At 50.2% G+C, this 14,669-nt stretch overlaps 1 protein-coding gene across 1 annotated transcript in view; it reads left to right on the top strand.

Moving 5' to 3' along the window:
- Positions 1–14,669, top strand: part of PLCG2 (phospholipase C gamma 2) — a 152,803-nt gene that overhangs the window by 67,557 nt on the left and 70,577 nt on the right. The window contains exons 6-7 of the mRNA XM_070451481.1: positions 6,908–6,992; positions 8,962–9,045. Of these exons, the coding sequence (XP_070307582.1) occupies positions 6,908–6,992; positions 8,962–9,045 (169 nt within the window). The remainder of the gene's footprint in view (positions 1–6,907; positions 6,993–8,961; positions 9,046–14,669) is intronic.

Raw genomic sequence — 14,669 nt, 5'->3', positions numbered from 1 at the left:
TCTGTAGTTGTGGCATGCAAGCTCTTAGTTACAGCTTGTTGGATCTAATTCCCTGACCAGGGATCAAACCTGGGCCCCCTTCATTGGGACCGTGGGGTCTTAGCCACTGGACCACCAGAGAAATCCCTGGGTCTCCTTTTTGTAAATGTGTGTGACACAGATATGAACAGGATAGATTCCTACAAGAGGAATTCCAGAAGCCAGACGTCGTTGGGTCTGACAGTTTGAGAGAGGTGATGGCAGTTTATATTTCTACTAGCGGTTCAGAGGAGTCCTCTTTTCCATGTGTCACCAGACTTTGACCTTCATTAACCTGATGGGTGAAAAGCAGCAGTGGATTTTTGGCTTAAATTTGCATTTCTTTATTTATGGGAGAGGTTGAACATCCTCTCATCAATTTTTTTTTGGGGGGGTTATGATCCAGTTCCCATTAATAGTGTAATGATAAAAACCACCATTTATGGAGCACCTCGCATGCCAGGCGCTGTCCTCAGCACTTGACAATCACTGTATCATTTTAGCCTCACATCAGACCTCTTGCAGCATTTTGAAATGTCTTTCCTTCTTTCCATTCTCCGTTAAGAGATGTCAGCTTCATACACGAGGCAACAAGTAACCTCTGTAACGCTCTCCTCGCGTATTGCACAGCACGTGGGAGCTAATTCCCCACCAGTGATTGAACCCACGCCCCCAACAGTGAAAGTGCAGAGTTTTAACCACTGGACCACCAGGGAAGTCCCTACCCAACTTGCCCCTGAAAGTCCATCTTCAAGGCATTTTGGTGTCAGGCCGGTGTCACCCATCACTTGTCAATTTCAGAGCCTCCGTGGTCCTCGCATGCCCCGAGGGGTGATTTGCACATGGTATAACCAGGAAGTGGTGGAGAGTTAACCGATGCTGTTAGGTCAGCCAGCGTCTCCCTGTCTCTTTCCATCTGCCTTTCCCTCCCGCCCTCTTCCTCCTCCTCCTGTCCGGCCAGCATCCTCTGGTCCCACACCCTGGGCTTGGGCCTGGTGTTCAGAGGCGGATCAAACGAGATCCCTGCACTGGGGGCCTTTGTACACACTGGGCTCATTCAACCTCAGGGTGGAGCCTCCCATGACCATTTCCCTTCTCTGGCTGCCCAGAGATTCACAGCTGAGGTTGGCACAGAGCGGACGGAGGGAGCCCGCCAGGGCCCTGTCTCCACGAGATGGGGTATACGGCATCATCGGTCTGGTTGCAGGGTCTGCTCTCCGTCTTATGTTGTCTAGAAACGGACGCCCGGCTTTCTCTGCTCAGAACAATTCTTGCAATTCCTTCACTGAGAAGTGCTTTTCAGAACCTTCTGCAGAGAGCGAGTCTGTCTCTGTCCTTGACGCCTTGTTCGCTGTTCCCCATCCCTGCCCCCCGACATCCCTCCCTGCCTCCCGGTGGGCTGAGCCCTGCTGCTCTGTCAGCATGTGGAAAATCCCGCCTTTCACGTGGCTCTGTGAGGCCCTGAGAGAGCTCTTCTAAAGGAGCTTTGCCCAAGGTGCCCATGAAAGGGCTCTTGACTCCTGCCAGTTTCCCCTCCTTTCCTGTCGCCCAAGTGACGTTTCCTGGAGAACAAAGGCGCAGCACGGAGTCAAGCGTCCTCTGGGCAGGGCGGGCGGGCTCGGGCAGGGCCCGCTCCCGGGTTTTCCTTGGCCTGAACGTGTGTTTCACTTTTCAGCCTTGGCGTCTGTCGAGAAGTGGCTTTCTGTCAAGATGTGGCTTTGTGGCAGCCGCTGTTCTGAGCGCTCTCTGGACTTAGTGAGCTGGGGAGAGGTTATGGAACAGATGCTGGCAGACTGAGCAGCTAGGCATCCTCTGGGCCATTTTATGAGGATGCTGAGGCCACGAGCGGTTGTCATTTGAACAGAGCACCCCAGCCAGTCAGCCGTGGCTTATTGATCACTAAGCTCTAAAAGGCAGAAATCTCTTCCCGCTGTGACTTCCTGTGACTGAAAGTTACTCATTCATTGTGATGAACTATCCGTAACATAAGACTTACCATTTTCAGGGTACATTTCTGTGCATTCGTGTTGCCACGCTGCCTTCAACGTCTGTCTCCAGAGCTCTTCTCATCTTGCAAAACTGAAACTCTTCCCATCAAACCGTTACCCCATTTTCCCTCCTGCAGCTGCTGGTAACCTCTGTTCTTTCTTCTGTCTCTGAATTTGCCTCCTACGGGTACCGCCTGAGTGGAAGGATGCTGCGTTTGTGACTGCCTTATTTTACTTAGTGTGATGTCTTCATGGATCATATATGTTACTATAGCAGGTGTCAGAACTTCCTTCCTTTTTAAGGCTGAATGGTAGATGCACATAACATGATCTTCATTGCTGTGTGCAGAATCTTTTTTTTTTTTCTTTTAGTTGCAGCATGTGATCTCTTAGTTGCAGCATGTGGGATCTAGTTCCCCAACCAGGGATCCAACCCAGGCCCCCTGCATTGCAAGTGTGGAGTCTTAGCCCCTGGACCACTGGAGAATTCCCGACCTTGACAGTATGGAGGAGTAGGTCTTGGGCATTCTGTAGTGTGCCCCTCCATTTGTGTGGATCTGGCATTTTCGTCACAGTTAGACTGGAGTTAAGGGTAACCCGAGGTTGTGTTTGGGAAGAACACATGGAGGTGAACATTCTGGAGGTGAAGGTCTTTTCCTTCACCTCAGTCAAAGGCTGTCTGTTCTAACATGGTCTGTCAAGGGTGATGGAAATCTTGACCATCTGGCCAAAGTGGTGTTTTCCAGATCTCTCCTTTGTAATGACTCCCACCTGCCAACCACCCACCCCCGGCCATCCCCACTCTATTTTCTGGGAATCAGTCACTAAGTCCAGCCCATGTGAAAGGAGGGCAAACTATTTTTTTCACCTCCCCTTAAATCGTAAACATGTTTACGTTTCCTTGTAACTCTTTTGGGATGGATATCAACGCCTACATTATAATTCAACCAGTGGGATTTGATATCTAGCTTGAAAAGTTGCCTTTTGTTTGTCATTTGGTTTGTGTCTTGCGTTTCAAAGTGGACATACGACGCGGTAGGAAGTGCCCCCACAAGAAGCACTTCTGGGGTCACTGTAGGATTCTGGCCTTACTGCCAGGCTCCGCAGTTCCATCTGCTTTCTTAGAATTTCGTCCTCGTTGTTGCTGTTCACGTTGAAGGGGCTCCTTGAGGTCAGGGATCTGGCCGGTTGGTCAGATGAAACGAAAGGCCCTCCCTTTTCATTCCTTCGTGTAGCATCAGACAACTAGATCATTCCCCCTTTGGAAGCTTTCCTTATGACATCTCCAGGCCTGGGGACATTGGGTCTAAGGCAGGAATGTTTTAACATTCACCCTGGCCAGATTTCCAGAAACCCCCTCTTTTTGAATCTGTGGAGTTTAGTTGCCTTTTATCTGGGAATTAGGTTTCTAAGGTCAGTGCATTAGGTGAAAACTTCTCTTGTCAAAATACCCCTTGAGAAAGCCCCTGGACCTTCTGGACAGCCCCTGGAACCATATTCCTTAGGGTGGGGTTCACGGGTGGGTCCTGTGGAGGGGTGCGCAGCCCTCAGGGTTGTGGACGTTTCTTTCCTACCTTGCCCTTGCCCCTTGGCCCGTAACCCTGACTTTGCATAAGCCGAGCCTTCACTTCCTGTTCTCGCTCAGCCTGGCCTTCGGGACGCAGAAGGGGCAGGCTTACAGGTGTGTAGTCTGGTTCTCTCTTCAACAGGAAGGCAAATCGGTTCCCCGTGGTCAGCAGTCCTGGCTCCAGGACAGCCTGGCGGGGGGGGAGCGGGGGTGGCTGTGCCTGCCCCACAGAAACTCTGCTTCTCTCTGTCTGGGTGGGGATCACAAATTTTCATTTCCAGCAGATTCCCAGCTGACGCTGATACTGCCGGTCCAGGGACCCTACTTAGAGGAGCAAGCTTCTAGAGCTGCGCTGTCCACATGTGACTATTTAAATCTAAGTTAATTACAGTCAAATAAAATTTAAAAAATTCGGTTCCTTGGTCGCCCTAGCTGCCTTGGATGCTCCGATCTAGAACATTTGCAACACTGTAGACCATTCTGTTGGGCAGCACCAAGGTTTGCTCTCAGCTCTTCACTCTTACTGGTTGGATGAGTTTGGGTAAATTGCTCAATTCCCTGTGCCTTGGTTTCCTAATTTGTGAAAGAGATCCCGGTTCCTACCTCCTGGGATCGGTGTGAGGATTCAGTGGGTTAGTGTGTGAGAAGCGCTTGGCCAGCGCCCAGCCTGCGGCGGTGGGTGTGGTGGTGGCCTAGTCGCTCAGTCGTGTCCCACTCCCGCGGTCCTCTGTCCATGGAGTTTTCCAGGCAAGAACACTGCAGTGGGTTGCCATTTCCTTCTCCAGGGATCTTCCTGACCCAGGATCCACACCCGGTCTCCTGCATGGCAGGCAGATTCTTCACCATCTGAGCCACCACTGTTACAATAAGCCAGGGATGGTGGGCCTGTTGGTAATCAGCCTCAGCATGGCAGGGAAGTTTTCTGGGGCCATCAACCCCCCCGGGGTGCAGTGTGGTGGGATCTGGGACCAGGCCAGCCTGAGGAAGGGAGGGGCCCTGGTGGTTTATTGCCTCTAGGGCAAGGAATCATTTTTTTGCCATCTCTCCCCAAAGGAATCGCCCCAGTTCCTAGCCCACTTCACAGGCCAAGCCTGCAGGGAACAACGTGAGCTGTGGTCTGTGTGCGGGAAGCTTATGGAATGTGTAGGGGACCCGCACCCATGGAAGTGAAGGCCGGGAGAGTTGTTGGGCTTGGATGCCGTCGCAACCACGGTCTCAGCTCCCTGGCGGAGCTCCGGGATGGCCCTGCAGAACTGCCCCGAATCGAGGCCAAAGGGCAGGGCGTGACCGTGGCCGAGGCCCTCTCTTTCTTTGAAGACAAGTCCTGGACAGGGAGAGGGGTGAAGCTGGGAGCTGCTAGCTTCCTGCCCTCCAGTGGCTGAGAATCCGAGTGCCAGTCCTGGCTGGGAGTCAGGTGGGGCCTGACCACACGCCCGGGGCGGGGAGGGAGGGAGAGGTCCCTGCACCGGAGCCCCGAGGAGCTCTTCAGCCCCCGCCTTTACCTGGAGGCTCAGCTGCTCTGCTCTGAGGGGGGCCCGTTGGAGCAGGGGGCTCAGATTCTCACACCCCAGGAGGCTGCGTTTGCTCCCCTGGTCCCCAGCAGCCGCCCTGGCTCCCGGCTCCCCGGTGTCTCTGTTCCTGGTTGGGGGAGAGTCTCTTGGCCCTGTTTCTGCCTGGAAGTTCTGGGTTTTGCAGGACACTCTCTCCTCTCCCCTGGTCCTGGATGAGCCCCCGGGGCCACCGTCTTGGCCAGACCCTCACCCTGCCTCGCTTTGCAGCGCCAGCCCCCCCCCAACTCCCCTCCCTTCACCCCACTCCAGCAGGCTCTTCGTGGACACCCCAGGGCAGGGTGGGAAAGGGGCCTCAGCCAGTCTGCTTGCTGCTCTGCCCGGCCAGCCCCGCCTGGTGTGCTGGGGACTTTGTGTGGCTCCCACCGTCTCTTGGGGGAAGCCCTGGGTGCCAGCCCCAGGAGCAGGGGGCATAGGGGGGCACCAGGCCCGTGACGGTCTCTGGCGTCAGGGAGGCCGTTAGACGAGAGGCAAGGATGCTGGGGGTGGGGCCACGAGGCGGCCAGGAGGCCGCTTGGCTGTCTCCTGGGGCGGCTGCTGGCTGGGACGTGCCGCTTGCTTCTGGGCGAGTAGACGGGGTGGGGGAAGCGGGGCTGTCGTCCGCCCACAGCCCGGGCAGACTTCCTTCCTGGCCGCGCACAGCCCCTGTCTGGCCTGGCGTCTCTGAGAACACGCGCAGTTTTCTCTGGCCACAGCCGGAGGCTCCCCAGGACCACCCTTGCTCGCTCTGCTGAGCACTGGGCTCTCTGCAGCCACAAGGGTCTGGAACGCGTGCCCTGGACCACCTCCTCCCCGACTCTGTTCCTGCCGCTCCCTGGGAGCAGCTAAATGCAGCGCTTACGGGCAGACCCAGAGGCCATCTCCTCTGCAGTCTTCTCTCCCACATGCCAGCACCGAACCTCTCTGAGCCCCAGTTTCTTCACCTGGAATGCAGAGGAATCAAGGTTGTCCTTGTTCAGTCTCTTAAATCATGCCCGAGTCTCTGCAGCCCCATGGACAGCGGCACGCCAGGCTTCCTGGTCCTTCACTATCTTCCGGAGTTTGCTCCAACTCATGCCCATCGAGTCGGTGACGCCATCCAACCATCTCCTCCTCTGTTGCCCCCTTCTCCTCCTGCCTTCAGTCTTTCCCAGCACCAGGGTCTTTTCCAATGAGTCGGCTCTTTGCATCAGGTGGCCAAAGTACTGGAGCTTCAGCTTCAGTCCTTCCAGTGAATATTCAGGGTTGATTTCCTTTAGGATGGACTTGTGATAATGGTGATAATCCACCTTCTAAGGTCTTTAGGGCAGCTCTGATCTTGAGTGTCCTGGCCCCCGCCCTCAGTGCCTGTTCTGAACCCTGAGGGTTGAGTGCAGTGAGAGGCGAGGTGACATCATTGCTGGGAGGTATCCAGGGCAGCCTGGCACATAGTAGGTGTTCAGAAGAGGTTGGCTTTTTCCCTTCCTCATCTCTGGCCTTCAGGGACCTCCTTTTGGTTTGAACCCCAGTGACATATCCTATCTACCAAGGTCATCTGACAGTGTTTCTGCCCACTCTGTGCATCTGCACCGTGACCCGCGTCCACGGCTGGTCCCCTGATGGTGGGGACCATCCTTGCACACGGGGCGTCACCCCCACCTTGACCTCGGGCCCTCTGTCCCTAGTCAGCAGTCACTCAGAGCTGGTGGCAGGTCTTCTTGTTGAGGTGGGAGCTGGTGGGAGTGGCCAGACCTTCCACTGTTGAAACCCCTCGAGGCTGATGGAGCTGGGGTTCCCCTCTTTTGCAGCATCAGCCTCCGGGAGTTGAAGACCATCTTGCCCCTGGTCAACTTCAAAGTGAGCAGTGCCAAGTTCCTCAAAGATAAGTTCCTGGTAAGTTTCGCGGCTCAGCCTGGCGATCCTGGGGTTATGTGTGCCTCTCCCACGAAGCCACCGCACGCCTTCAGGCGCTGTTGTGTGGTGTGCTCAGGAAAGCCCTCCGTCTCCAGACTCATCTGTCTTAGTCCAGACCGGGGGAGCATGTGAAACTCTTAGGCCCGCGTTCTCCATCCTGACAGAGGGTGTCATCCAGGAAGACCATGTTTACCGAGCTGCTTGGCTCAGGATGTTTCCATCAGTCTAACTTTCCCTTGCCCTCACCAACCCACAGCCTGTTTTTCTTTTAATAATATGAACACATGTGTTTCATTTGGAAAATATTATGAACGATTCCTTATGGAGGTTGGCAGGGAGGTGGCATTGTGTATGCAAGCTCTGACAGTGGAGCTGTCGGCGTTGGCTCTTCTCTGCCCTTCCCCTCCTCCCAGCGCCCCCTCCACCCACCCATCCTTCCTTCCATCCCTTCTTCCGCCATCATTTCATTTCTGTTCCTGTGTAGTTAAGCGGTTGGTAGATCTGGGGCAGGTTGTTTCATGAGTGAGGGTGGGTGGGGTTCTTCTGAAGGGTGTAAGGATGGAGATGACCCCTGGGCATCCTTTCTGGCCTTCACAGAGGTCCGGACTCTTGTCAAGGACCCCCAGCAGGACTCCACCCCAAGAGTCCCAGTTGGAGGCTCTCGGGGCCATGTCACAGGATTCCTCAGCTGAAAAAATCTCATTCATTTTGTACCCATGAGTTCCCGGAAGAGTTAACCCATTTTATGGCATTTTTTGGCCATCTTTTGGCCCACCCCCATCATTTCCAACTAGTCCAAGAAGGCAAAACCAGAGAAGGGTGGGAATTGAGAGAAGAGAGATGGGAGAAGCATTTACCACTGGCCATCCCATAATTGGGATTTTGTCCCTTATCCTGCCTTTACCAAGCAGGTGCTACGTGAATGTTACCTGGTTTGATTTCAGGAAAGTCCTAGGGGGCTAGTGGCAGTTCTCCCGTTTTACAGAGGAAGGAGCTGAGGGTCTGAGGGGGCTAAGTGAGTTGGACAAAGTGAAGTGAAAGTCGCTCAGTCGTGTCCGACTCTTTGCAACCCCATGGACTATACAGTCCATGGAATTCTCCAGGCCAGAATACTGGAGGAAGTAGCCTTTCCCTTCTCCAGGGGATCTTCCCAACCCAGAGATTGAACCCAGGTCTCCCATGTTGCTGGTGGATTCTTTACCAGCTGAGCCACAATGGAAGCCCAAGAATACTGGAGTAGGTAGCCTATTCCTTCTCCAGCAGATCTTCCCAACCCAGGAATTGAACCGGGGAATCCTGCATTGCAGGTGGATTCTTTACCAGCTGAGCTACCAGGGAAGCTGTGAAGCGGTTCAAGGGACGAGCCGTGACTGGAGTTGAGCTCTATTAACTCTAAAGGCTCGGTTCTTTTTCTTACAGTACAGTGCAGGTCACTCAGTCATGTCCGACTCTGCCACCCCATGGACTGTAGTCTGCCAGGCTCCTCTGTCCATGGAATTCTCCAGGCAAGAATGCTAGAGTGGGTTGCTGTCCCCTTCTCCAGGGGATCTTCCCGACCCAGGGATCAAACCTGGGTCTCCTGTATTGCAGGCAGATTCTTTACCATCTGAGCCACCGGGGAAGCTGTGCTTTTAAAGATGACCTGTGTGTGTACATACCCTATAAGTATGTCTAGATTTGAAAGATTCTCCTGCCCCAAAAGGAGGGCTTCTACATTATGCCTGTTGGAGTTCTGGCTGAGACCCTTCCCTTCTGGGGAGCTGAAGGGTCTTACCTGGGGTCCCCGGTGGGTATGTTCTCCAAGCAGGGAGATTGGGTTCAGAGGAATGCAAGTTTACTTTTAGCCAGTGTTGAAGCAGAGCTGGCTATGTCTCTGAACAGGGAGGAGGCATTCTTGTGGTGGACACCAAAAATTGTGTGGTCACTCTTTTTTTTTTTATATTTACAGGAAATAGGCGCACACAAAGATGAACTCAGCTTTGAACAGTTCCATCTCTTCTATAAAAAACTTATGTTTGAACAGCAAAAATCGGTAAGATGATTCTTTTTTTCCCCATTCAGTTTTTGAAGATTTTGATAGTTTTGTTTGACCTTATTTTTTAAAATTGAAGTATAGTTGATGTATAATGTTGTATAAATTACAGGTGTGCACTTTTTAAAGGTTATACTCCATTTATAGTTATTATGGAAATATGGTTGTATTTCCTGTGTTGTACCACATATCCTTGTAGTTTATTTTGTGCATAATATTACAGTTTGTACCTCTTAATCCCCTACCCTGTCTTACTCTCCTCCCTTCTTCTCTACTGGTAACCACTAATTTGTTCTGTGTATCTGTGAATCTGTTTTTTTCTTTTTTGTTATATTCGCTGGTCTGTTATATTTTTAAGATTCCACGTGTAAGTGATATCATACAGTGTTTGTCTTTCTCTGACTTATTTTACTTAGCATGATACTCTCTAAGTTCATCCATGTTGGGTATGGCAGTATTTCAGTATTTCATAGAAATAATGCAATATTTCATTCTTTTTATGGCTGAGTAGTATTCCATTGTGTGTGTGTGTGTGTGATATCTTTATCCATTCATCGGTTCATGGACATTTAGGTTGCTTCTGTATCTTGACAGTTATTAATAATGCTGCTATGAACATGTATCTCTTTGAATTCATGCTGTTGTTCCTTCTGAATATGTATACCGAGGAGTGGATATGCTGGGTCATATGGTAACTCTGTGGTAAGTTTTTTTGAGAAACCTCCATACTGTTTTCCACAGTGGCTGCATCGGTTTATATTCCCACCAACAGTGTCTGAGGGTTTCCTTTTCTCCACATCCTCGCCAGTATTTGTTATTCGTGTTCTCTTTGATGAAGGCCATTCTAACAAGTTTGAGGTGATACCTCATTGTGCTTTTGATTGACATTTCCCTGATGATTAGCGATGTTGAGCATCTTTTCTTGTGCTTGTCAGCCATCGGCATGGGTAAGACGATTCCTAAGCCAACGATGAAACAATGCTTCTCTTTCCCCTGGGTTTCGAAGTCTGGCCCATTCCTTAGAGACCCATGAGAAGTGTTCTGTCTCCCTTCTAGTACAGGACATAGACAGTGGGAATGACAGTGATGTCCTGTTTTCATCTGTTAGATAGGCAAAGGTCTTGAATGGGATAGAGTTGAGGGGCAGGGTGGGGAAATGACTGTCTCCTACCTTCTTGGTGGGAATGTGAGTGCCTGTTAGTCTGATTGGAATTTAGTCTGAGACTATTAAAGTAAAAAGGTTCAGCTAACTCTACTGTGTCAACTTGTTCTGGAAGGAAATTTACCAAAGTATTAATAGTTAACTACCTCTGGGTTGAGGGATTATGTGTGTGTGTTGTTCTTTTTACAGTTGTGTTCCTATAATGAGAATGTTTTTTTATTACGATAATATGCTATTTTAAAATTAAGATGGGCATGCATTTTGACCTCACAGTGGCACTGGGGGCTCTGTTTTAGAGAAATGAAAGCACTGAGACCTAGGAATGTATTACCAGGCTGTTAACTGCAGCATTACTTATGCTGGCCGAATACCTGGGAGCCATCTGAATGCCTCTCAGGAGTGTAATAGCTGGGTGAGTTATGGTCCAACCATACTGTGGGTCCCCGAAGCTGATTTAGAAGCCTGAGTTCATTGGGTTTCTGTCCTTCCTGAGAGCTGTTGATGGTATTTTATGAGGAAAACCAGCAGCAGAAATGAGGGGCCAGGTCTGACTTCTTGGTAACAAACAGTAATCCTCCTGTATACGTCTGCATGTGTTTCTATGAACAAGGAGAAGAGTATGCACACCTCACATTTAATGTTGATTTTCTGCATGTCCTGGAGGGATTTGGGAAAATGTGCCGGCGAGATAATTAAATTTTTCTTTGCATCCCTCAGTTTTCTTTAGCTTGTTCCAAGTAGCACACTACTTTTGCAATGAAAAAAAAAAAGTCCCATTAAGCATAAGGCGTAAAAAGGGAGGTGCTGGGTGCAGTGCATGGAGCACGGTGCCTGGTGGTCGCCGCTGCTGTTGCTGTCAGGACAGGGCTCTGCAGGTGGCCGAGGTGGGTCTGGAGCAGGGAATGGGCAGGACTCTGTGTGATCTTGGGCCAGCCACTGACCCCTCCCGGCCTCAGTCTTCCCATCCGTGCAGTGGGCGTGATGAGTCTCACCCCACCGGGCTCTGGGGAAGACTGAATGAGGGTTTGGAGGTCAGCAGTGCAGACGTTTTAAAGCGATGAGCATGCGAGACAGTTACCAGTCACCTTCTTCCAGCAGACTGGCCGCAGGGCCACACCTCTTAATAGTGACCACTGGCTGTGGGACTTTGGATGTATCTGAGGCAGGGAAATGGGAGAAGCATTTTTTGTCTGCCTAGATTGGGGAAAAATACATGATTGTATAGAGTAAAAGATTGAGTTGCAGTGTGCTCACTTTTTTTACCCATGTAATAATTAGTGCTTGGTTTGCCAAGTAGAGTGGAAAGAAATGGTAGACTTTGGGAGTTGAAAGAGTTAAATTCCAGCCCCCAAGTGGTTTTGGGGGAAGCCATCTTGCTCCATCACTCAACCTCCTCTATAAAATGAAAGTATTAAATCAGGTCTTTGGTTATACAACATTTTAAACTATCCAACCCCCTCTTCTTTTTTATATGAAACCTTGAGACAATTCTGCTGCATAAAAGCTGATCAAAACACTTTTTAGATTTAAATCTACAGCTTTCATTTATAATCAGATTTTGAGAGCAATGAAAATGTTGTGATAATAGTATGTAAACGAAGTCCAGAATACTGACAATTGCTGTCTTAGGCAGTTGACCAGGACTGAGAAAAAGTTGATTCACTCAAGATAAGCAGTTGCAAAAAAAACAGTACTTATCATTTGCCGTGACATTTCAAGTTGCTGTCTCATCAGATGGAGGGCAGGCAGTGCTTGGGAATACATTTTGCATAAAAGCTGTTGTACGTGCCAGTACAGGTTACCCACTGATAATCTCCACCATGATCAAATCCCACATAAGAGAACTTTTCATTGTGGTTCTTTTTAAAGCGAATGTTTGTGTGTTCGATAGGGAGGAGGGAGAGAGAAATTTAAGTCAAATTTCTGCATAATCCATGAGTCGTAGATGGCCAGTTTTTGGGGGGAAATGTCTGTACCTATCAGAAGTTACCCCTGGTGGTCAGAATGCCACATTCAACTGGCATTTGGTTGGTACTTAGCTTAGTGGTTGAAATGTTTTTTCCCATCCAAGTACTAACCAGGCCCGACCCTGCTTAGTTTCTGAGATCAGATGCAATCAGGCATGTTCAGGGTGGTATGGCTAAGTGTTTTTTAAATGAATTGCCTGTGTTTAAAACTTGGAAGGTTTCTTATTAAGATCCAGATTTTTTGCTTCTCTTGGGGAAAAAATATCATGTTCTGGCTATCTTTGGCAACCTCTGAGTGGAGGGAAGATGCTTTCTGGTTTGTTCCAGCCCTGCCTCCCACCCCCGTGCAGCTCTTTTTACTAATTTAGGGGCCAGGGTCACCCTCCCTGGTCCCTAAGACTTTTTGGGTCAACAGCCTCTTCTCTGTTTCATTGGCGGGTATAACTGTCCTGTCTGGCAACTGCATGTTTTAATTCAGTGAACTTGGAATTTGATTAACAAAGCCCCAGGCTCTATAGATAGTTGCTGGTCCACTTGAGAAGCCTCACTGCTCTTGTGTATGTAAATGCCTCTCCTCCAACTGTCAGCGGGCTTCTCTTGTGACTCAGCTGGTAAAGAATCTGCCTGCAATGTGGGAGACCTGTGTTTGATCCCTGGGTCGGGAAGATCCCCTGGAGAAGGGAAGTGGAGAATCCCATGGACTATATAGTCCACAGGGTGACAAAGAATTTCACTTTTACTTTCCAACTGTTAGCATACCATTTACTTCCCTAGTGCCTCCCTGGAAGCTCAGGGCAGAGAAAAGCATTACCTTGGTGCTCTTAGGGGTTCATCTGGTTTTCTTGGGCTCCTTGGGGTGATAGAGCTGTTCATGATGGTTGGTGATCCCCAGACTTAAAAGTCCAGGGAGTGGAGTCGTGCTTATCAGTAGCTGTAGGTTTCCAAAAGTTGCCAGTTCCTCCTCCTGTCTAACTACCTCCTTACATTGCTGTACTCAAGCCTCAAAGCTTCCAAAACTTTGGCAGCAGAAGGAGGATAAGAACTTAAAATTTCATGTGTGTCCACCCTCGGGAGAGGGGTATATCTCTGACTAGGTTGTAATAATGGTGTTATGACTAAAAGGTCACAACTAACATTTGCTAAGTGTAAACTCCATGTCGGGCACTGTGCTATATGCCTTACATGCATTTAATTCTCCTCAAGACCCTGTAGGATAGGAACTCTTATTGTCCTCATTTTATGGACCAGAGATGCTGACACGCAGAGAGGTCACCTGCTGGAGGTCAGGTGGCTACTACAGAGCTAGAGCTTCAGTCCTCCTCTGCTCAGCTTCACTGCTCACCCGCTGATACTTCTTTTTATTTTTTATTATTTTAAAAATACTTATTGTTTATTTAGCTCTGCTGGGTCTTAGTTGCGACATGCAGGATCTAGTTCCTTGACCAGGGATGGAACCTGGGCCCCCTGCAGTGGAGTCTTAGCCACTGGACCACCAGGCATCCCCTTTGGGGTGTGTGTGTTTGTGTGTGTGTGTGTGTGTGTATGTAGTTGTTCAGTCACGTCCAACTCTGTGTGACCCCATGGACTGTAGCCTGCCAGGCTCCTCTGTCCATGGAATTCTCCAGGCAAGAATACTGGAGTGGGTAGCCATTCTCTCCTCCAGGGGATCTTCCTGATCCAACCCAGAGATGGAATTTGGGTTATTGCAGGCAGATTCTTTGCCGTTTGAGCCCCTGGGGAAGCCCCTCCTGTTGATACTTTTAATTTTTTAAACTTTTGTGTTAAGGGAAATTTCAGACATAGACAGGCAGAGACAATAGTGTGACAAACCCCTTTGCTTTCAGTCTGCATCTCCCTTTGCATTCAGTCTGGTCCCTGCTCTGTACCCCAAGGGGCTGGTTCCTACAAACATGTTCTGCCTCTGTGCACAGGCTTCTGGGGGTTCAGAAAGTGGGGTGATGTGACCAGAAAGCTGGAGCGTACCTCCCGGTCTTTCCTGGCTCTGGAGTCACCTCTGAAGTAGAGGCACCCCCTCCTCCATCCTGGCTCCCCGTGTGGCTGGAATGGAGTGGAGCGTTTTCTCTGCTTCATTGCGTGGAGAGGAAGGGGCTGGCTTTAAGTAAGAACCACATGGAGTGGAAACACTTGGGAGGGGAGTCACAGGTGGCCTTTCTCCAGATGTGGGGAACCAGTCTCGGGGTTTTTTGAGAGGATCTGTTCTTATGCCCCGGTTGACCCAGCGATGTCAGGGCCAAATGAGTCCAGAGAGCAAACAGCATGCCCTCCCTAAAATCCTCCCTCCTTAAAAAAAAAAAAATAGCCATGCTATAAATCAGGGATTCCCCAACCTCTGGGATCTGAGGTGGAGCTCGTACAATAATAACAGAAGTAGAGTGCGCAATGAACGTAATGTGTTTGAATCATCCTGAAACCATCCCCCTCCCCAGTCCTTGGAAGAATCATCTTTCACAGAACCGTTCCCTGGTGCCAAAAAG

The sequence above is a fragment of the Odocoileus virginianus genome, chromosome 20 (assembly GCF_023699985.2).
Source record: "Odocoileus virginianus isolate 20LAN1187 ecotype Illinois chromosome 20, Ovbor_1.2, whole genome shotgun sequence".
Classification (NCBI taxonomy): Eukaryota; Metazoa; Chordata; class Mammalia; order Artiodactyla; family Cervidae; genus Odocoileus; species Odocoileus virginianus.
This window is presented reverse-complemented; position numbering and strand designations above follow the sequence as displayed.